Consider the following 24057-nt stretch of genomic DNA (forward strand, 5'->3'; position numbering starts at 1 on the left):
TTAAAACTTTGTGTGTGTGTGTGTGTGTGTGTGTGTGCGCGCGTGTGTGTTCCAAGATGGAATATTTGTATTTGAAAATTCTCCTGGAGTGTAATTTAATCCTATGACCCCCCCAATCCCCCCAACCTTTGTGTATATGGTAAATGTTTGTATTTTGCGGTTTCTGTTTTGCTTTTTAGATAAATGAAATGTATATGGATATTTTTAAGTCATCTTTGCTTTTTTAGATGAGTTTGTAATCACCTTATAACAGAAAATAAAACTTTCCTTTATAAACCAGCTGTGCTCACTGATGTTTTCGATCTCTGAGCATCTCAGCTCTTCCTTTAAGCCCATTATTCACTGTGTTAATTCCCTCACAGACACACGGAGCAGTGTGAAGGTGTGGAAATACCTAAAAATCCAGTTTTCTTCCTTTTTTGCCCCACTGCTGTGGTCACAGTCTACAGGGGCACAAGGTAAGGGAGTCAGGTGCAGAAAAGCCCAATGAGAAGGGAAAAACAACAACAGAGATAACAAATTCATTTTCCAGGTGTATGGGATTTGTCATATAAAGGGCTCTGATGGCCCCTTCAGTTGGGCAGATGACAGTTAAATCTGAAATGCTTTTCCCTAAGCCATGCTTGAAGAGGGGGAAAGGAAAGAAAAGTCATTTGATTAATGTTTTTGAGAAGCAGAATGGCAAACTGCACAGCATTTGTGGTCAGGATTGCTGCTGATAATCCAGCTGGAGCTGAGGGCATGGACCATGTCCAGCAGCACCCCAGGCAGGTTTCCCTGCTGCATCTTGAAGCTTTTTAAGTTGTTTTGAGAAAGGAAATGGCTTGGTTTTGACTTGGTTGCATTACTGTTTTGCTGGGTGAGAGTTGTGGCCTTTGTGCCAGAGCACAGCCTGCAGTGCCTGGGCAGAGCAGCCCAACACTGCTACAGTCACTGCAATGTGTCTCAGGTATAAAATAATCAGCCAGAAGTCCCACAGCACTACACAGAGCTGCTGGAGGCTCCATGCTCCAGCCATGAGTGGCTGTGACCTGCCCTGGGCTGGATCCCTCGGCCGAGGGTTGCAGGGTGCCATTAGCAGGCAGCTCCCCACTCACCCATGTGTCCGGGCTGCACGTAGCTGCCCTTTTCTCTCTGTGTGAGGCAGAGCTCTGCGGTCACGTTGCATGGGTGGGAGTTCAACCTGACATCGCACCAGTGCCCAGGCTGGCGCCGAGCGGCTTTGGCACGGCCCTGGTACCAGACATGTGAAGGGCTCTGCTTGGCAGCCCGTGCCCTGAAGACAGCCAGAGATGACCGATAAGGTTTGTTTACATGGCAATGATTCCCCAGCTCTAACCAGAAGTGTTTCTATGCCCGACCTCCAAAAATTCCTGCGCTACCCACTTGGTGGTGAAGGGTTGCAAAACATAGCTCACCCTTTGCTTGCCAGTGAGCAGCGGTTCCCGATGGCTGTATCTGGGGAATGTAGAGAACTGCATGTGCTGGAAGTGTAGCAGTGTCCCTTAATCCCTCTGTAAGCAAAGGGAAGAAAGCCTCCCTGTAAGGATGTGAGCTCTCCCAGTGGCTTTGGGGCAGTTGTCTTCTAGACGCCTGGCTCCAGAAGCTGGATAATTTGGCTCCTGCAGTGCAGCACGCCACTGGCTCAGGTTGAGCTGGGGAGATTCAGGTTGGACATAAGGGAAAATATTCTTCTCTGTAAGAGTGGTCAGGCACTGGAATGGGCTGCCCAGGGAGGTGGTGGAGTCACTGAGCCTGGAGGTGCTCAAGAAACATTTACATGTTGTACTGAGGGACATGGTTTAGTGGGAGATACTGGTGATAGGTGGATGGTTGGACTGGATGATCTTAGAGGTCTTTTCTAACCTTAGTGATTGATTCTATGATTCATGGATCTTGGGAATCCAAGTGCCCACCAGGTCACCGCCTTATCCCATCCCTGGGTGTTACCCACAGCTTTGCAAACACTGCCACTGCCACTTCACAGCCACCATGTGCATTGCCACACAAATAGTTTGTCATGAAGTAGCCAAGGTTTGAACCAAGGAGGCTTCCAGTGTGGCCAGGTTGATGTAAGCAATATTATAACCATATAAATATCTCCGCAGCCATGGAGCATGGGCAGAGAGCTGCAGAAAAAGTCCCCTTATCTGCAGGGAGGGAAGCAAGTGATCCCAGATCCTGCTGCTGGGCAGCGGCAAGTGCCAATCCAAAGCCTGCACTGGGAGACCTATGAGTAGCGGTCCCACCAACCCCTCGTCTTGCTCATTGCCCTCACATGGGTCCTCTGGGAAGGGAAAATAGGGCTGGATGCAGAGTACTGCCCTACTCCTGTCCTCTAACAGAAAGAAACAGACCACAACATGTGCATTTCATTTGTTTTTATTTAATTAAAAAAAAAAAGTCAAAGTCATTGCAATGCCATTTAAATACAGAGATTTACAAATAGGTCCAAAACAGGACTAAAATATTCTTTGAAATGCTGTACTTTTAAATATTGTGCTTTCATAGATACATAAGAAAATCAGCATATAAAAATACTTTACAAGGAATACACTCTAATATATGGATAAAAATACACATTTAAGTAATGCATTTCATCTTCATATCATTCAAAATGCATAGGAAGGGATACAAGGACCAAGTTTTTCTTCCTTTTTGTTTTAAAGCCTTTAATAAAAGTCTTCATTAAAAACCTGTGAGAAGCCCCAGCGAGCTTCCGCTGTTCAGAATATTGCATATAAAAACACTTTCGGCTGCACTGTCAATGCTCCACAGTATCAATTATGGCACATTATCTAGTTGTGGCAGCAATGGTATGGGATATTGCATACTTGAAGAGAAAATGGTTACACTGACAAGTAGCTGGACATGCCTCAAAGAAACACCCCAATACGCTGGGCTGTCGTGGAGGGACAGAGCTGCAAAGTGGGGATGGATGCAAGAGTGAGTCCTGGCTCAGCAAAATGAGGAACATGCTGCATACAGCTCTATGGCACCCGACCACAGCACTGGTATGGGGTGGTGATGGAGGAAGTGGGGGAATGGGGGCAGTGGTCACCAGGGCTGCAGCCCACAACCCTGCAAGTTCCTCACCTCTACCATCCCACCACACCTGAGCCTTCATGGGCAAAGCAATGCTAGGGTGCCAGGATGCTAACATCATCGTAAAGTGCTAAGACGTGGAACACACAGAGCGCAGCTCACATCTGCCACAGGAGGAACTCAGGACAAAGAGAGGAGGAGGAGCCCACAGCCAGATTTTGACTGTGTCTCCTGCAGATGGGGAAGCTGATGCAAATGCCTCAGCTGCCTCCTCCCCATGGCCTGGGGGCACACAGGGGCAGGGGGGACAAGCAGGGGCGCCATGCTTGGAGGCCATGGGAAGGCCAGCAACAGGCAATGGGGTTAACAAAGCAAAGCCACCTAGGCACTGCTAATGCAGGTGGGGGCGGGGGATGCACAATCTCCATCAACTGAGGGACTTCTCACGTCTCTGCCTGGCGGGGGACAAGAAGGTTCTATTAATTCAAAACATCAACCGCCCTGGATAACAACACTTCTGCTTTTTACTTGCATTAACTCCATAACATCCATCAGAAAAGCACTAGCTAGGGATTTGAGCAGGCATTTAGGGTCTTCAGCCTTGGGCACAGCCTTCTGCTCTGTAATAGCCGCTGTGTGGCACAGACAACTGCACTGCTGATGGTGAGACGAGGTGCCCTGGGCAGTGGGCACTGGGCTGAACCAGCCTTGCTGGGGCAGCGTGGAAGGGGCTAGCTTGAGGCAGCTGCAAACATAAATTTCTGAACAAGAACTGCACCTAGACACCATCAAGTGCATTTTGAATTGCCTTTAAACAGGGCCCTCCATAGCCTGACAGCAGGAGAGAAAGGGACTGCAGGAATCAAAGTATTGGGAGTGTTTGGAGGGTGGAGCCGGGTACAATAGAAAAAGAATGGCATTTCAATCTTGCTGTATGTGATAAACAGAGCAAACAAGGATAAAAATAGCACCATGTGTGTTTGTAGGATGGCCAAGGCCTGAAGAGCGAGGAGGTGCTGGGGTGGGACCCAGTGCACTACAATGCACTGGGGATGCTACAGCTCACCCCAGCCCCAGAAATGCACATCCAGCTTCAACCTTCCCAGCAGCATTGGGTGGCCTACAGGTGACAGCTCACTGAAGACCCACCTCCCCCCTTGGATCTGATGATACACACAGCATTTACAAAAACCAGTGCAAAAAAACAGGAAGAACACCCCAAATACCACAATGGCTCAGCAGAGGCCCCAGGCATCATCCGCTGCGGCTGCTCACAGTGTCTGGACGCTCGCCTTGACCTCGGTGCGGGCTGCCTGTGCCAGCAGCTCCCCGTTCCCCTCTGGAGGAGCGTTGGCAGCCAAAGGGTTTCGGCTGATCACCAGGTCCAGCTTGTCTCCAGCCTCTGAGATCAAGGGGACAGTCAGACAGCAGTCAAAGTCTCTCGTTCGGACGCGATTTACCTGTCAGGATGGATTTAGGATGTGCCATAGGGAGGAACAACAGAAACACCAGGTTTGTTAGTCAGAAAACACAAGGCTGGTGCTAAAGCCACACCTGTGAAAACACACAGCGCCTGGGGGACTCTGACTGAGGGGTCACAGCAGAGCAGAGCACTGCCCTCCCTTTTTGAGCTGGGCATGTCCTGCCTTAGCTGAGGAATGGCTCCGTAACTGGTAGAGGAAAGGGGAAAAAGCCTGGATCAAGCAGAAATCCTCATCCCTAGAGTCTAAGACAGTATTACACCTTTTGAACTCTACAGGGCTCAAAAATCAATTCTCAAGGTGAAGTCTGTGGGAGAAAGGTTGCTATGTGATTTTTTGCCATCATGGCTTTCACTGGCCTTAAATCTGTGATGTAGGATACTCAGCACCTAGAAAACAAACACAGCACAGCCCCTGAGGCTTCAAACGACCATTTTCCAGCTCAGCAGGCAGTAAATCAGGACTATACTGAATAGTTCCTGCTTCTCCTCACACCGTTTACATCTTTCATTTTGGAGGAGTCCAGATGCATTTCACATGGGCTCAAGAAGGCGGCTATGGAGGCTGCAAATCCTCTCTGCAGGATTCAGCAGTGAAAGCACTTTTCCTGCTCATCTGAGCATCTTGAAGCATGTTTCTAGGCTCGGTCACCTGCAGGAGCCATCTCCCAGCTCTCCTGCCTACAGCTCCCAGAGCACCTGGGCTCAGTGCCACGAACAGCCCCAGGATGGAGAGGGCTGGCAAATAGCATGGGGAGGGGAAGCAGGGAGGGGAGAAAGGAATTTCCCACCCACCTTTGGAGTGAACATAACCCCTCAGGCCAGGCGTTGATTCCTTCTCAGGATAAGGGCTGGATAAGTCCATGCAACCCCTGCATCCAAAACCCTTTCTCAGGATTAATGCATGCCCATGGAGTTGGGCTCTGTGATGGCAGCAGTGCCACCCTGCCCTAGCTGGCAGCTACACAGCTGAACTCAGTACTGCTCCTTATAGGTGAGTGACCAGGGACAATTTCCAGGTTGCACACAGACAAGAAGAAATAAGCCATGAGCTTGCTTTGCCTTTGTTCCATGCTGGCTGGGCAGCTCCAGTGCAGAAAAGTCATTAGTGCAATGCTGTGCTCCGGGCAATCCATCAATCAAGAGGCAGAGGGTCCTCTGCAGGGACAACATGTTTTGTGGCTTTCAGCATTGGAAATTGCTTGCAGACACATCATCATGCCCGTAACCAGTAGCACTGTGAAGCATCCTCAGTAGCGCATCACCGAGCTTCTTGCTGGGATTTGCCTGTACCAGGTCTGCAGACCCTCATCCATCACTGCTGCACAAGTCAATGCAACAGCGATTGCCTCGTCCTCTTGTAGGTAGAAGCTGTGTGGCACAGCATGTGGGAAGGGGGGGGGGTCTCAGAAGTCTCTGCTCTGCTCTGTTTGGGATTTCAGGCACACCTCCCAGAGCACTTGGCACTTGCAAAGACCAACACATCCAACATTCAACAGAAAGGCAGCCTACAGCCTAATTAGCTTCTTGTTCATTCTTGCACCATCTTTTATTTGAATCCGAGAAGGAATAATTGTATAGCAGCCAACTGGCTAGAGATCATAACAAGCTTAAACAAGGTTCCCCACAGCGCTGCCAGCTCTCTGGTTACCTGATGTACATAATATATTGGCTCTGATCCTGCTGCTAACAGCCACCGCCTAGAAAGTAGCAAAACCAAACATCTTTCTGAGTGCTTCCAAATACGGTCACAATATCAGCATTTCCAAATGGTGGCAATTTTTCCATCAAAGCCACACTTTCTCAGTCACTGTTTGAGTCGCTCCCAAGCACAACTTGTTATTTTTCGTCCATATAAAGTTCCTTTCCAAACTCCAGAATGCACCGTGTTCCCATTGTCCCTCTGGCAGGCAGATACGCCCCAGTTACTTTTATTTGACCAGAGCTTTTATTCTGTTTCTGCGTCAGTTGTTTCAGATTGAGTGTCTTTCGGAGGAAAATATCCATGAAAAACACTTTGCTTGAAGGATGGTTGTTTCTTAGAAAACTTTTAGTTGTCAAAGGCATGCACAGAACTTCATGAACACTGCTTAACTCCACGGGGGATTCACAAGAACACATATTGGTCCACACGGTCTAGTTTGTCCAAAAATCACCCTCTTTCATGATAGGAAAAGGATTGAGGACGAAGAGGGAAAGCGACACGGCTTTTTGGTTGTTGTGGTTGTGAGCTGCCCAAGCTCAGAAAGACAGCGCTGGGACAGCTCTGTGTGGAGGTGCTCCCTGGGCTGGGTGTCAGCTAGGGAAACCAGCTTTGCTACCTAGAGATTTCTTATACAAAACACAGGTCTCATTGAGAGTTAGGTGGTAGGTGCTCACCTAGTTGGCTAACTATTACCTTTCATTAAAGTTAGTGCTGTCATGGATGGGTCTCACTTCTCTCTTCCTCTCAGCCACTCATTCACTCCGTCCCAGCCTCCAGAACTGCATTTTGCATTTATTACCTGAAGCACTCTGTCATATGGCTTGAGGCCACACTGATCTGCTGGTCCATCCGGACGGACCATATTTACATAGACACCTTTTTCTAGCAGGCCATCCGACACACTGAATCCAAAGTCTTCACTCTCTGGGTCTTTGTGAAGTGTCATCTGGAAGGGCAGAAGCAGAAAGCACACGTTGGAATGCTGCAGAGGCAGCACAAACATCTACACTGCTTAATACTATTCATTAATATTCATAGCTTACTGAGGACAAGAACCAGGTAATCTAGCCCTCTTCCCTAGATCACGATCATATTTTAGTCTCTAAAAGAGATGTGTGCTGCTAGAAGTGTATCTTGCCACAAGGCAATATCAGGAGCCAACGGGGGACAAGCAATATCAGGAACAACTGTTCCCCTCCACCACAGTCCTCCTTTTCCTTCCGTGAACTGGGAGTGCATCTCTACCATCAGGCTCCGACTGCATCAGGGCGCTGGTGGCTGGGGAAGCCCCACGGCTGTGTGATCCATGGGCAGACAGTGCCCAGGGTGATGCCCCAGCCTCATCTCCAAACACCTCCAGCACCAGATGCTCCAGCAGAAAGAACGCTCACCCTATAACACACCTAATTACTCAGCTCTCCTCCATCAGGAATGAAGGAGTTTTATTTAAAGGTGCATTTGCCATGCCCTGAAGGACAAAAGCAGATCAAACAAGAAAAAGTTGTTTTTCCCAACTGCCCTAACTGCAGGTTTCACTGTAAAATCACTAGGAAAGAAAAAGGAATCAGTTTTTGAAACCTCTCCAGCTCCCTTCCCTGCCTGCATTCTGCATCAACAGCTTCTACAGTTAATTACTCCTTCTAATTACCATTGCCTTGCACCACGCTTAAACTGGCTGCAATCACCCGCATGCTGAATTCAAACAAGTATCCTGTCACTCAGGTCCTACCATTTGCACCCCATTTAGGAAAGGCTGGGAATGAAGAGGAAGGGGACAGAAAATAAATGATTTCTCAGAAAAAAAGCAGCTTACTGAATGATCTGTGCCACTGGCAAAGGGTCAACAGGGAGCATTTTCTATGGGGCTGCAACACATCCATCAGCTTTTCCCATCGAGGTACCACTGTGCCAAGGCAAACCAACCCTTGGCAACACAGACCTTGTGAAACTCGAGGGGGGTAGGGGACATGATCTCCTGCATCTCCTTCTCCATCTTCTTCATGTCCAGGTTCCTCTCATTCTTCTTGGCAGGGGAGCTGCTGCTCTCAGTCTGTCCGTTGTCACAGCCGGAGTTTGCCTTCCTCAATGGGCTCAGCCCCGATGGGTTGACAGAGTCCAGGAGCAGCTTGCTGCCCTCCAGGCCCAGGTTGTGCACGCTCCCCGTCATGATGGATGCCTGCAGGGCAAGGGCACAGTAACTGCGCTGAGGTGGCAGCAGGAAGGGACAGACAACACGGGAATACAAATGGCAGAGAGGACAACAAGGGAATCAAGGCAGATGAACATGCTGACCTCAGGGGAGCTCCCACAGGAACTGGTGGATCTCCAGCCTACCCCTGTGGGCTGCAGCCCGTCATCAGCATTGCGCAGTGCTGGCAATGGCCCCAGGAAGGCAGCACCACTGCTGAGGCCAAGTCAGCAGAGAAATTATCATTTTATCTGTCAGTAAATGGGAGCCTTCAATGAGTCAAACTGAGTTAAAAAATATGAAATTAAGTAGTTTTTAAGCCTGGTCATCCTTGATAGCATCCATTAAATGATGCCCCTAAGTAGATTCTACTCCATTTGGCAATGCTTTTCGCTAATGAAATTACATTGATCAAAGCTAATGAAGGAGTAAAGAATCCAGTCTGTGGAACCTCAACTGGTTCCAGAGTCTATTTAAACAGCATAATGAAAACCATCATTATGAAGTTCAGGCTCCAAACATCTGCAGTCCTATTAAATTTCAAAAGGTAGTAGAAAGAAAAGGAAAGGCAGGGAGCAGACAGCAAAATTCAGCAGTGTTAACCATGGCAAGTCAAAGAGCAATTTCTCCTGCACACAGAGGAAATATCACCTGACTAGATATCTAATCAAGGCCTCTGGCTCTTTTCTGCAAGCTGGAACAATATAGGTAAATAAAGCAGATTCTGGTGGCAGTGATGAAAATGCCAGCACTACCTACGTTATCCCAAATGGAGATGAAAAAATGTGAAAATCCTTTGAGCCTGTAGCAGGTTTTTTGTGTTGTCCAAACTCAAGGTGATTAAATTCTGAGGGAAGATTCCTCTAAAATGCTAAGAAACTCACAAGCTAAAAAGATTTCCATATTTTATCCATCACTTCAGGATAATGTGGGTAGTGCTAGAGGTTGTCTGCATTTTGCAAAATTTCTTTAAATTCTTTTTAAAAGCATTGCTCTAAATGTATCAGCTCCAAAGCCTTTAAGAAGCATGACTCAAAAGCCCACGCATCCATGCAAAAGGAATGGACAGAAAGATTATTTTCTCTGTTCTGGCATTTCACAGTAGCCAAACAAATCCCTTCTTTTGCATTAAGATCCGCCATTATGCAGAAGAAAATCATCTATGCATCATTTCAGAGTGGTACTTTTTCTTAAATAGCCACTGACAGTAATGGGAATTTTACACCCTCTGTTGAGGAAACAAGCACATGAGCCAGACATGCCCAGAAAACCATTTCCAACCCAAACCCAGTGTTACTGGACAGGAGTAGTGTGACAGCTGGCATCTCTCCAGGCACTTTATCAGGCATTGCATGGGGATGCCATCCCTGCACAATCTGCTGGAACAACGAACCAATTTCCAGACTCCTCTCTTCTCCTCCAACCCTGAGGAACTACTTTAGCTAGCAGCCCCATCTTTGGAGCGATGGAAGACCCAGCCCCACAAGCCTCCCCCAGATCTCCTGTATGCAGGAGGCGTAAGGAGGGAGCAGCTCATGAGGTTGCACTGCTGGGTCCCATCTCACCGGGTAGATTTGCTGCCCACTGCTCTGCAGTCTCAAGGGAGGCCTTTATTTGTGTCTCACAGCTTAGTAATGCAGGCTCCCCATCCAATAACCGGACACAATAACACGACCTCCAAAGCATTTTGGATAAAGAAAAGAGAAAATGGTTCATGAAGAAAGGAAACACCTTTATTTCTGCAGGAAGCAATTACTTTCTCGGATTTTTCCAGGGGAAGGCTGGCTGAAAAGCTTCCAATTACCCATTTTACTGAAACAGTTTCCGGCAGAGTGACAGCTGAATGCAAGATGCATGTTGTTCCTGCCTTTACGTAAAGCAACTTTTGGTCCCAATGGGTTTTTGGGAGGCTCATTTTGCTTGGCCTCTAAGTGCTTGTGACAGGCAGTATCTCCTCACGTAAGGGCTTATCATTTGATAGGGGAGCTTTGCCAACAGTCAGGCGAAGATTGCTGGCCAGCAGCAATTTGCAAAAAGAGCACAAAGTTACTGGTTGGTAATTTCTCAGCTCTGGGAGAAAGTATGTGCAAGCAACTGCCTGATGAGGTGTAGTTATCCATTAGCACATCCCTGAGATGCCACAACTCGAACCCTTCTTCACACCACTAACAGCACAGGGGTGCTGTGAGCAATCAACACATTTGGGAAACTGCTTAGCATTCAAGTCAAGAGCAGAACAGATCAGCAGCAAATTCAGAAAGTGATTTACCTCAATCTCCCTCAAAAGTTCAGACTGGCCGCATGTTTCCAAATCCTCCAAAGCTTCTCCAAAAACACGCCAAAAACTATCCTCGTGAGTGGTCTCAAGGCCATTTTGGCGGTTGGGGTATCTGTTGTAACGTAGGAACCAAATATTGTCAGCACTCTTCTGCAGCAGGATGAAAGCCGCAAGGCTACAGCAAGTGTCTCACCAGTAAAAGCAGAGACTTGAAGAGTCTTCATATACAAAAGCAAACAATATGAACTTTTCAGACAAGAGTCCGAACACGAGACCTCCATGCATTTACTAACGGGGCAAGCGTCCTTCAAAGGAAGAATTAAGTTGGTGTAGTGATGTCAAAGTTCAAAGGGTAAATTAAAAAGTGCCTGTAGGAAGATTGTAGGTTTAGGAAGACGTTTTGGTGAAATAGAGAAGTGAAAGAAAAAAGGATGCATTATGGGTAAACCAGGAGCCTCAGAGACTGTTAGTACAAAGGCTGATGGGATAGAGCTCAGATCTGAGACACAGAACACCTGAGAAAAGAGAGAAAAACACAGAGGGTAACAGACATGGTGAGAAAATGGTAAATACATTAGGTCTCTATGAGAGTAAATAATGCAAAGATGTATATACAAATGATTGCCCTAGGCTGGACAAGTAAACGCACACTACAGCCAGCAATATTGACATCATATAACCCATACAAACCAAGTTTCATTTGCTTTCGGATGGCCAAGGAAGTGAGTTTTTACATTCAGGAAGTCTCTCTGTGCTACACAAGTCATTAACAGCTGTACAGACTCTCTCCAGTTCTCTGGCTACAGAGAAAGGGAATACTGACAACCTCTCTCTAGTCTGTGCAAACTCGTGGCAATGTGAACAACATCAGATCGTCAGCTCTCATTTTAACAGAAGCCTCCTGAAGGCAACTTTCAGTGGTGTTAAAACAAGGTCACAATACGCTCACTGTGTGCCATGGGAGGATGGTAACATTACAGCAGCCTTAATGCATCTTCCATGCATCCTATTAGGAGCTGCACAAAGATCTACCTGTACAACATCTGGCAGCAGCCTGCATGGCTCAGTGGTCATCAGTGACACAGGTGAGAGGGGACACTTCTCCACCAGAGCCAGTTAGCAAAGCCAAAACATTGTACTTGAGTACAAATCCAAGAGAGGTTGGCTTCAGTTATACTTATTATGGGCTATCAATAGCACACCTTTTCCAGATCCGTATTAATATCAAAGTCTTTAGCACGTGCTTTGCTTTTCACCCATTGGTTTAAAGGAGCAAGAGCTTGTAGCAGGCATAACCTCAAACATGCACACTTTTGGTCCTTGTGGGATCGTGACCTGCCTGGAGAGTGCTATCTGACATGGCTTATTTTAAAGCCATCCGACATGGCTTGTATTTTAAATTCACCCCCTACCTCTTTTAAAGCAGCAGCTTTTAACACCAGGCAGAGAGGTCAAAAAAACACCCAGCAAGACTTCAAAAAAACAAACCAAAATTCCCCCCTGAGAAGGAGTTTTCAATTCTTTTCCCTTACTCATTTCCTTCCTTTGCTCCAGGTTTCCTAAGAGGCAAAAGTCCCTTCCAGTTACGGATTTCTTGCCTCTCAGATACAACAAACACCCAGGACTTGGATGAATCAGCTCTCACACCACTGGGTCAGCAGGTTTTTCCAGGCTAAGGGCAGCCAGGGTTAGAGAGGTTTTGTTTTTCTCCCTTACGAAAAGGGCTCGGCAGCACAAACTGTTTCACTTGCACTTTGACATCAGGGCTCGGAGCCCTCTTTAGGGACACACAGGGTTTCGAGGGCTCAGATTTGCTAACTTCAGCTGCCAGTGGCCTCGCCGGGAAGGCCACGAGAGAGCAGCGACCTCTGTGAGCCGGCTCTCGCTGAGAGCAAAACAAGAACAAAGTCTCAGCCACTGCCAGCTTTCCCGCCAGCTTGATCATCTTTAAATAGGTGGAAATGGCCATGAGATGTTCTAAGGGTTTTGTCTGGACAAACAAAAATTAAGGGAAAATAATTATAAAAGAAAAGAACTGACAGCAACAACACGACACACACAACTATGGGGACTCTGAAGGATGTAAAGGGGAGGGTTAAGTTATGGGGCAACAGGGCTTTTCCACTGTGCATGATTCAGAGAGAGGCCGGGGCAGATTCAGCAGGATTTTCACCCCAAAAGAGGGGGCAGCTGCAATCTGCTCTGTGTGCCTGGGAGGTGTTGTGGGATTTTTTTTCTACTCTGGCAGAGCTGGGGGATTAACTCGGCTACATTCATGCAGCGTGGTTTTGTCTGTGTGTTGGAAGGGCCAAAGTGTGGTGAACAGAGACATCCATCCACACCTTTAGGACATTTTATCTCAGATATACAACCTTATACTAGTCCTCCAAGAGCTTTTGTTGGTCTTTTTGGCTTTGTGGCATCAAGCCATTGAGAAGCTACACCCTCACTCAAAAGTCTCTGGTCAACACAACAGGGAACAGCCCTGGCCATGCCCATTTGTAACACCTGAGCTATGAAAGTACTGCAACCTTTACATGGTATAAGACGTGGTAAGAACCTGTGGTCCACGAAGCTGAGACTGTTCTAATTCCAGACATAAGTGTCACCAGCCCATGGCAGAGATGCCACAGAGCATCTCTGTGGAGGTCGTTTGATAGAGCAGATCACTACTCCAGCACCCACCCCACAGATGCCTGATGCCACGATGAGGCACTGCTGACCTCTGGCTAACCCACTCCGTCACAATCAGTGCCCTCTCATCCCCACATCTGCAGAAGGGCCTCCCTACCTCCTCCCACCCCTCCGCACCTGCTGGGCTTGTCCCAGTCATCTTCACTGAAGCTCCCATCCATGAAGGGGTAGCTTTTCCTGGGGTCCGCAGGAGGGGTGCTGCTCTTTTGCCTGCTGTGTCTCCATTCATGCGGATGAAGGGCAATGCCTGCAGCCTGAGGTATGTACGTACCTAGGCAAGGCAAGAGGCGGGGGAAAAGAGGGGTAACATCTGGTTAGAAAACCCAAAAGGAGTAAATGCCAGGAAGCTTCCATCCCCAAACCCCAAACTTGAAGCAATTTAGATTACATACTGCTTTCACTTCAGTCTTTCAAAAGGAGATATTCTTCCCATATCTTCTTGCTCTAATCAAAGCAACTTCTCAGGATCAAATGGGTCCATTAAGAGGAAATTGGACACGTTTAGCTAAGTTTGCCCCCAAGGACTTTCCCATACTGTGAGATGTCTTGTTCCAGAGATGCAAAACCAACCCTACCAAATCACAAGATCTCCAGGTCTCATAAGGAGCTGTCTGGACAGAAACCCTTCAAAACAGAGCATTCCTCAGCAATGTCGGTGCCAGCTGCCATGGAAATAAATCTCCCAAGTCCCCTGTCCACCTCCTCCTGCCCAGTGAACACTTCAGAGAAATCCCCACAGCCTTTCCAAGAAACATCATTCACTTCCATCGCCCCTGTGCCAAGCGAACAGGAAGAGGTAACAGAGAAACACATAATTAAGGGAGACTTGACCTCCCGCATGGCTAAGAGCACTGGAAATACCCGAAGACATTGCCAGAACTTCCTTTCAAAATGCCAAAGCCTGTTATTTCATTTAGCTGAGAGTTTCCTCCATGTGTTTTTAAAGGTTAAACTGCTTTGGAGAGAGCAAAGCGCTCACCAATGTTTTATACCAGGCAGGAGCATTTGCTGCTTGCTTCAGCACAGGAACAAGGTCCCTGGGTGCAGGACCTGCAGCAGACTGGGCACAGGAATGTGTGCACAGAGCTGGCCCTTGGGTGCCAGCACTTTCACCTCTTCCTTAGGGAGACAAGGGCTGGATCCCTAGGATTCAGAGCCACCTGGTGGCACGTTCCTGCCAAGCCCAGCACAGCTCCCTGCTCAAACCTGAGCAGCGTTTTGCAGAGCTGTTTAGGGTTTTGTTTTCCTTCAACACAGGCTAATGCTAGTTTACATCACTAAATCTGAAATGGATTATTCTCTAGTGCATTCCTCCAAATGAAAACATATTACCATGATGGAGCATCCTCCATCCCAATTCCATATGTCCGCCAGAAACCACAGCTGAATAGATCTGGCCTCCAAGACATCCGATCACTCACCGGGGAGTCAGAGATGCTGTCTCATAGTATTACCTTAATTATTTTGTTAAATGAGTGCTTCTAGTCACAAGACATTCTTGTGGATTTTAAAACATCCTGAAGAGGATTAATACAGTCTACATGGCTTCTCTGGGGAACTAAAAGTGAGCTACAGGCCAAATACTTTGTAAGACATATGGACAGCAAATACTTATCTGATTATGTACAATGTTTCAATGGTTCTGAAACTGCTGTGAATGGTATGATGCTATCTATGTAAGCCAGAAGAAACAATGCCAATAAAAACCTAAAATGGATATATCAACTCAGAGCACCACATGAATGCATTTTAAAATACATTTTGTTCCTTGCTGAAAGGGAGAAGCTGTGCTAGCACAGTCAGACCACGGTCTTTGGCTTACATTCAGTCTCCAGACAGGCTTGGAAGCTCTGTCTGTCTTTGCCTTGGCCCACAGACCCATGAGAAAAGTCATCTTACCTTGGCTTCCATACCCAGCATCAATGCCGGAGCCATCCCAGGACTCCATAGCACTGTCTACACTAGGAATAGTGGTAGAGTACATCTCAGACAGCTTGCTTGTTTTCTGGGAGTCCGTCAGTTCGTCTTCGGGGTCACTCACTTCATTTATACTCCCAGACTTCTTGGGATAGGATTCTGAAACCAGAATAAGACACTTTAGAAGGCACAAGGAAAAAGACCCTGGGAACGGCTAATGTTGCTGTGGGAGCAAGCTCAGGTACTCCAAGGCTCTTGAAGAGCCTCTTCAGCTCTTCAAAGGTAACTGAGAAAGGTCCATGCCAAACTTTCTATTCCAAGCAGTTTCCATTTTTCAAAGTTTCAGTGAGATTTCCACAACAACACAACTTGGTACCAAACTATGGAGCTGAATTTGTAACCCCTCATCAAGACTGTACAATTTTGTACCAATTCAGGACTGATCACCATCCAAAGAGCCTCCCACACAGTCTCAAGACAACAGTGGAATTCCTGGGCCTTGTACTTTGAGGCTGAATTTTCCTCTGATTACTGATGAGAAAATGGAAAGCTGAATGGGGATGATGAAGCTCTTCCCTTTCATTATTTTAGTAATAATAGGCCCTTATTATCACTAGACCAAGTTCCCTTTCAGGTAAAAGCTATACAGGGAATGGTTTCTCAGCACAAGCATTCTTGTACTGAATATTATAAAGTCCTCAATGATTAAATATCCTGTTAGCCATCCACACCCTAGATCTCCAACTCATAGAACTTAGCTGGGATAAAAATGCTCACTGATAGCCTGCATTTGTCAAAGAGGACAGATTATTTTACCAAACAAAGGCCAGTATTCTAAATTTTCCAACCATTCAGAAGATTGCTCATCATGATTAACTGGCAATTACCTTGAAATTTCAATTACACCTGCTTCAATTCTCAGAACGATTAATGAGTCTCCAACTGGCACTTGCCTGTCAATTAATTCAGCAAGTGACTGTGACAGTTCTAAGTGTCAGAAGTGGAAAAAAGAGTATTTCATAGCAAGGATTGAGACACTTGGCTTCAGGGAATGAGATGGGGTTTCTTGAAAAGACCCTACTGTGTGTAGGGTCTCGTGCAGACTCCCACCCCAAAGCAGGCTCCCCCAACTCACTCTCCATCTGTTTCTTGATCTTCAGCGTTACTGTCTCCCCTGCCATCTGCAGCAGGTGGATTGCTTCACTCAGTGGCTTGCCCTTGAGGCTCACGTTATTGATTGCAAGTATTCGGTCACCGATGTGGATGGCTCCGGTTCTGGAGAGAAGAGGTGCTGTTAGGGACTTCATAGAGGCAACCCTCCTCAGGCCATTAAGCTGCTGCTTCAAGCAATAGCAAATTGATTCTCAACACTTTAAACATGTCTGGGTTTCCTCTTGGTATGCTGTATACTCCTGTTCATCAACACTACCAAGAATTTGGCTTTCACCTGTATGTACATACATATAGGTACATGAACGTATGCCCACTTCAGTTTCTGGGAGCTGGACATCAAACCAGACTACATTTTAAACTCTTTGAAGTCATGGGGGGGATGTACAGGCATTGCCGTGGAGCAGTATCTACAGGTGGAACTGATGAGCAGGTTTCACAGGATGGACAGAAGACAAAGCTAAACTAACAAACCAACAAAAGACCCAGCCTAACACACACAGATTGTGTGGGCACAGATGAGTTGAGCAAGTTGCAAATCAGTTTATGATATCTTTTAAGTTCCCTCCAATGCTCCTTAATGCTGGCACGCAAGAGCAGCAATCCCTTCCTCCAGCACTGCTGTGATGTTCAGCTATCAGAGACCTTGCGTGATCAAGCCAGGAGATGCAAATCTGGACAGTCATATCTTTTTGCCCATGGCAACGTGCTTCTTTCCAAGGCTGTACCCAGTCCAAACTGGACTACTGCTCCTGCAGAAATGGGATCTGATACACTGTCAAAACAGCTGGCAAAACAACTCCTTGTGTTTCCCCCTAACGTGGAATTTCAGAGGCATGCTGCTGCGAAATATCTACTACAAAACGTCTTGGATGTGGTTTAGTGGGGAATATTGGCGGTAGGTGGATGGTTGGACTAGATGATCTTGGAGGTCTTTTCAAACCTTAATCATTCCATGCTTCTATGATTTCACAGCACATAAATTAAACCAGGAAACTACACAACAACCAGGCAGGACTGCTCGCTCTGCTGCTGCTGAGGTATTCAGTTTGTCATAATGGTCCTTCACAGCCACTAGATGTCCGTATTGTCCCATCCTAATCAGCTCAAAAAAGCCCTCAGGGAAAACGAAAGTATTCATAGATCACGCTGCAAAAGGAGTATTTCTAGTTTCATCTACATAGTCAAAAACAAACCAAGCTGAACTGCTAGCACTTTAATGCGACCCTTTCTGGCTGCAGTGCCTTTGATTTGAGGTTCTGCCAGAAGGCTGAAAATCAGGGCTGATCTCTCATGAACACTTCTCCCCACTGCCAGCCCCTGGACACCACCACTGCTCTGCAGGAAAACACAGAAAATATCAAAGAGATGTCATATCAAGAGGGAAAAAGTAAATCAATCCCCTCCACTGTCCACTGCATGCAGGTGGCAGGGATTTACCTGGAGCATGTGCAGAGTCCACACCCCTTCTCAACACGTGCTGGTGCTGAGTACTCCTGGATAAAACCCTCCTGCAGCCTCCTATGTCTGTTTGACCAGGTGGCGTCAGAGGAGACAGCCAAGCTCTTGAAATCCTTTAAAATATCAGTGACCACTGAAAATCACTCTTGGAGAACTATTAAACCTCAACCAGAAATGAACAGTATTGGTCCCTTCCCCACATAGGACAAAAAAAGTCCCATGGCCAAGGGCAAAGTCACCCACAGGCACTGAAGGAAGGGAAACAGAGAAGCCATCACTTGACATCAACCCAACAGCCTGTGCTGCCTTTGTAGGTTTCTATAGGATGGGACACATATAAGGAGAAAAATGCTGAAGGTCAAGATAAAATCCAAGTCATCTGCATCTGAAGCCTTTTCAGCTAAGACAGCTTGTCACTGCTGTGACAGACATGTGACAGGTCCTAGAGGACACCCTGCCTTCCCCAGCACAGAGCCGCAGTGCAGATTATCCCCCTGTGCCTCCCCAGGAATGGCAGCCCCATCCCCATTACCAGATGCCAGGATCCAGTCCTGTGCTCCACACGTGCTGTGCTCCAGCAAAAGGCAGGCACAGATTTAACTCCTGTCCTTCAGAAACCCATCACACCCTTCAGAGCCCAGCTAAGAGAGCCTCTGGCATGGAGCTGGGCACAGCTGACAGGAAAGGGACAAATCAGGATAAAACTAGGAACATCCCTCTTCCCTTAGAAGGTCGAGCCAATCCTTTCTGCCAATCCCAGGAGAAAAATGTGCACCATCTCAACAGAATATGCATCTTTCTGCAGGCAGGCTTCATCCCAGCACTCCTCTCCCTCCCTGGAAGAAGCCAAGGTTACCAGGAGAAATCCCCGTGCTGCTCCATCCCCACGCTGCTCCTCGGCGCAGCACCACCATTTGTCAGCCTGCTATAGTGCTGAACAGCTCTGTTGCTCTCCTCAAAAGGCTTTTCATTCCTTGCTGTGTGCCAGTTCCTGATCAAAATTCAGTAGCACCGCAGCACTCGCCTGTGCTACGTTTCTCTGCAGAGCAGTCACTGATGCACATCTGAGTTCGAAGGAAGAACAGCCACAGCACTGCAAAGGGAACTGTGAGCAACAAAGGTACAGAACTGCTTCCATTGCCTGGCAGCATCTGAGTTTCATGTCCTGAACCTCTCTTGTGCTGGCAGTACAGTATGTAGACAAACCTCAGATACTGCATGGGTAGTGAGTGTTCCCTAGGGAACAAAGACTGCATCCTGGTGGTCAGCCAGGCAGTGATACAAAATCCCCAAAGAGAAGAACCAAGTGCATCCCTTTTCCTTACTTCTTTCTTGGTATTCTGTACCAAAGGAAAGCAATGGAAATGAGCAGCACTATGTGTACTAGGAGCTTGAGGAACCTAAGGCAGAAAGATGCACCAAACTGTATTATAGTTCAGCTCAGAAGGAGTTTGGTCTTCAAGCAGAAAGAACCAATACACCAGAACAGAAGGCAAACTTCCACAAGGTCCAGCATTTCACATCTATTTGTTCAGAGGTTTTTTGCAGCACAGAGGAAAGCAGCCCCATGAGAAGCATGAGTCAGGTCTGCTGGAGTCATCTCTTACAAGTCACAGCACCATACAGACAGAGTAATTAAGATACAGTGTATGACTCAGTTCCACCTTATATTCTCAGCAGTGTCCTGATCCTTTAAATCCCACGCATGCATATATATTCAGACCCAGGCACACACAAAGACAACATCCCTGGCTTCTGAAGGTAGATCTGCAGCTACCTTTATGCAGTATACATGTCTGCTCCTCCGAGCAGCCCTACACTGAGATTCCTTCATACAGAACAGACTAAGCAACCAGCAAAGACCAGAAGAGCCCCAAGATCTGTTGTTTCCATAGGCCAAACTACTGCCATGGCTATCAGCACATGAGCACTGACTAGATAGATACAATGCTTTTCAGGGCAGGTGGGCACTCTCCCAATGCAAGCTATGGCATAGAAGATCACAATCTAGGAAGCATCTCAGTGGAAAAGATAAATACATTCTCTCAGCTACTGTGTTCAACCAACACACTGGCTCTGATTCTACCAGTAGTGCCCAGCCTAAAACCTCTCTCACTGCCCCCCAAAGGGACAGTCCTGGTCACCTTACATGACAAGCACTTGGGTCTGAAAAGCCAGGTGGGCAGCATCACTCTGGCCTGAAAGCTTTGCAAACATCAAAATCCCTTCCTACACTGATTTGACCCTTCTGACCCCCAAACCTCACCTTTCTGCCAGCCCTCTTTTTGTCAGGCCCGAAATGACAATGGGATCAAAGGGTTCCTCGGTCCCAGAGATGGTTATTCCCAAGGGGCCACCATATCGCTTCAGTTCCACCGTGTAGATTATAGCACCGGTTGTCTCCTGCTCATCTGAAAGAGAAAACAGCAATGCAGTTTTTTATTTTGCCATATCAAAAAGGTCATAGGAAAGACTTGTAGCATTTAGAAGCACAAGCTTTCAGTCTTCAGCTGTGCTCATACCAAACAGGATTTTAACCTTCCAAACTCCATTTAAGGGCAGAATAACAAAAATAGACTATAATCAATTGAAAAGTGGTGACCGGAGCGGCAGCCGCCCTTATCTTTGTTAGTCTGCACTACCTACTGGGAAATGTCATTAAAGTGGACAGGCACCAGTTTGCATCAGGATTTCTGTACCAGAGTTATCTTCATCCTTCCTAATCTTCAATTTGACCAGGTCTTCACATTGCCTTAAAATCTGCACAGCATCCTCCATTGAGCAATTGTCGAGTCGGATGTTATCAATGGCTAACAGCTTGTCTCCCGGCTCCAAGGTGCCAGTTCTATGTGGAAAGGAAAAGAAAACTGAAGTACATTTGTATTTGCCTTTCAGATCCTGCAATGCATTCAGTTCTGCAGTAGTGATGACAATATTAGCTTTTTTTTTTTTCCCCTCTCTTTGGTCTTTTCTGGTAAACAAGTACAAGCAGGGTCTGAGGCAATTATAATGTACAGAGAGGAAGTTCACATAGGGCGTGCATCAGCACAGAACAAGACAGGCACATCAGCTTAACACTCTCACCTATATGGATATATAGTCTGGGTAACCTACAGCACTCAAAAATGTGTGATCTTTAACTGACAGATATTCTGCCTTTTCTGAAAACACACAAGTGAGTTCACTTAAAAATCAGCCTTCATGAGTACTAAATTCCCCTGAAAGCCTTGCTAGGAGGCATTGGAATCAGAGGAGCAGCCAAAAAAGGCAGAATTATTGGTACAGATCTCCACCAGTGCCCACAATTCACTCGCTCAGTTCATCCAGGCAGCAGCTGAAACACAGCAAACTACCTGAAACATGACACATGCTCATAGATGTAAACATCCAACTTCAGCAGGCTTCTGAATCAGTGCCCCAGCCATCCTCTCTATTAGCTTAACTCTACTTGCTTCAATAAAGAGAGTTTTCACTCCAAACTCTACTGTGGTCCAAGAGAGACTTCTAGGGCTGGCATATGCTTGGATAATGGCAAAATCCATACCTTAGTGCTATATCACATGGGAATCTGTCTACCTAACCTCTCATTACTGGACTGGATATTTTGCCACAGGTTTGGCAGGTGGGAAATTGTGCACTCACCTATGTGCTACACTCCCCTTCTTGATGTCGGAGATGATCAAAGGCTCCCCAGGCTTTCTGCTCGCAGCTGCAAGAGACAAACAGGAGCAAAACTTAGCCTGCCATCTAAGATGGGAAAAGAAGTTGGGAGGAAAGGAAACATCTTCTAACAAAATGGTGCTTCACACTTGACTTTCTGGAAGCCACAACCAGGAGAAAAAAACAAATAAATTCCTGCAAATTCTTGTTCGCTGCCCTCCTCTGGTGTTGAAGTAAAAGAGGATGGAAAATTCTCAAGGTGAAAAAGAATCCAGAAAAAAAGAAAAATGTTTTCCATGGGGTTCAGCTACTCAGACCACTCTGTCGTACGATCAGATAACTCCAGACTGCGGAGGAGGGGTCTCCAATCCTCCTGTCCCCCCACCAGACTGTGAACATTTTCAGCCCATGAGAGATGCAACCATGCATCTCTGGGAGCATTTGCATTTTCCAATTTGCCTGCAGGACCTGCTGCTCTCTTGAGAAGCCCAAGAGAGATTTATGACTTGACTCCCTCCTGACCCCTCTGCTATCCATATAACAAACATGTACCAAGAGTATAGTTCCCACCCTCTGTCACTCCCTCCAGCCGCCCTCCATTCTCTCTAGAGGCATAGGATTCAAAGAGAGAGAAATCTCAAAGCACTGCACCATCTCGTTTAAGGCTGACGGAGCTTCTCAGCAAAAAACTGTGTGGGAAGGAAGAAACCTCAAAGCATCTGAACGTATTGGGTGCAGGTCAGAGATTAAAATATCTGCAAGGTGCGTGGCATCAATCACAGAGATCCACCTGCCTGAGCAGGCGCGAGAGGGTGCCCCAGAAAGTCAGACATAAAGGAATAAGCGCTTTTACTTGCCAACATCTCTGCTCTGGATTTTTCTATTTATATTCATTTGTAAGATATAAAAACATACGTGCTATGCCCGTCACCTTTAAGGATACCCTCTCCCATATGTAACCAAACCTTCTGCACCAAACAGTGTGAAACGACTGCCAATCTCAGCTGCAACACAGCTGAGTGTAAAAGTCGGGTCAGAGCAGACCGTGACTGATTTCATAATAGTCATGGCAATGAGACTGCTGAATGATACGGCGCCTGGAAGAATTATTCTCCCCATGCCTTACCGGCACACAGTGCCAGGCAGTTCTGATCTAGAAACTCACATGCAGCTTGCAGCTGTGGATCAAAGAGAAATGGATGGATTGTGGAGGTTCACCAAGGGCTCATGGCTGTATTTAATCTGTATTCAGTGCATGACCCAGCCAACCCAGTCACCAATGTATGTCAAGAGGTGCGAAGGCTGATGTGGCTAAAAATCAACACAGAAAGACCCGCTCTGTCTAAGAAGGTCGCTTACCATGGGCAAACAGTGCAGAGAAACATGCTGCTATCACTACTGCTGTTCTCCTTTTCAACACAGGATGTGTCTTTAGGGCTGGGAGAGGTGCCCAGGGCAATGGTAGGAGTGGCAGTGATGGAGAGTCGGCAGCTCACAGGTGCTGAGCCCGGCACGCGGCGCTGCGTGCTTAATCGCGGCCTAACCTGGTTCTGTCAAAACGATCCAGGTTTCCAGAAGTGCTTTTCACCGTGAGGTTTTTTTATTAGATTCAAAGCAGAGGCTGTGTGACAGAAGAGGGTTAGAGAGAACCACATTGCTGGCAGAGGGCTGGGGACAGCCACCTCTACACCTGACGCAGCCAAACAGATTTCCTTCAGACCTGTTAAATGGAACAGGAGAAAGCACAGTGGCATACCCCTCTCCCTACCATCAGAGTATCCAAACTTGAACACACGATAGTCCTCTGTTTTAAATAACCACTTAGTCACCGAGTATGATATTGGAAGGCTTTACAAAGCCATCACTGTTAGTCAGCACCCATGAGACTGACGGGTAAGTTAAAGGGACTTAATGAACAACCATTCTCTCTAGAGGCATAGGATTCAAAGAGAGAGAAATCTCAAAGCACTGAACAGTCACTCCCTGTTCAATCTAAATACAGTAGTTACTAACTCCATTCATTCCCCTTTGGCATCCCAGTGCTCTTCCCCATGAACCAACCTGGCCTTGCCTCCAGGCCAAAAGGGAAGATGGCAGCCAAGGAAAGAGGGGAAAGAGATACACACAACAGAGACAGAAGCTGTCATGTAGATACTCACACCATCTCCTCAGAGGTCTGGTTGTAGCCCCCACCTGCTAGGACAAACCACTTGGGGTGCAAGTAAGCTCTTTTTCAGATGGATTTGTGGTTTTGGAGGGTTTGCCAGTACAGAAGATAGTTGAAATCCCCCCCAGTGACCCAGAGAAAGCTCCATAAATCAACAGTTGGTGAAGGCAGAAACGTGGGGTGGGGGAGAAACTCACCATGAAACACTGCTTGGCGGTGCTGACAGGGCAGTGATAAAAAGGTGAACTGATCAATACTGTTATTTACTTTTTATAAATTGCTTTCAGTCTCT

At 47.0% G+C, this 24057-nt stretch overlaps 1 protein-coding gene across 4 annotated transcripts in view; it reads right to left on the minus strand.

The window, feature by feature from the left end:
- Positions 1-2382: 2382 nt before the first annotated feature.
- GRIP2 (glutamate receptor interacting protein 2) overlaps positions 2383-24057 on the minus strand; it is an 89188-nt gene continuing 67513 nt past the window's right edge. For 2 of the 4 annotated variants that reach the window (XM_031555580.1, XM_031555581.1), the window contains exons 15-24: positions 21581-21647; positions 20638-20783; positions 20205-20349; positions 16443-16582; positions 15290-15466; positions 13508-13661; positions 10688-10808; positions 8170-8406; positions 7030-7176; positions 2383-4505 (exon numbers count right to left, since the gene is read on the minus strand). In XM_031555580.1, coding sequence (XP_031411440.1) covers positions 4317-4505; positions 7030-7176; positions 8170-8406; positions 10688-10808; positions 13508-13661; positions 15290-15466; positions 16443-16582; positions 20205-20349; positions 20638-20783; positions 21581-21647 — 1523 coding nt within the window. In that variant the 3' untranslated portion in view covers positions 2383-4316. Of the gene's footprint in view, positions 4506-5320; positions 7177-8169; positions 8407-10687; positions 10809-13507; positions 13662-15289; positions 15467-16442; positions 16583-20204; positions 20350-20637; positions 20784-21580; positions 21648-24057 lie in introns of all 4 variants that reach the window. The other 2 variants (XR_004161313.1, XM_031555582.1) reach the window with 2 other exon arrangements.

Source organism: Meleagris gallopavo, chromosome 14 (genome assembly GCF_000146605.3).
Source record: "Meleagris gallopavo isolate NT-WF06-2002-E0010 breed Aviagen turkey brand Nicholas breeding stock chromosome 14, Turkey_5.1, whole genome shotgun sequence".
Lineage (NCBI taxonomy): Eukaryota > Metazoa > Chordata > Aves > Galliformes > Phasianidae > Meleagris > Meleagris gallopavo.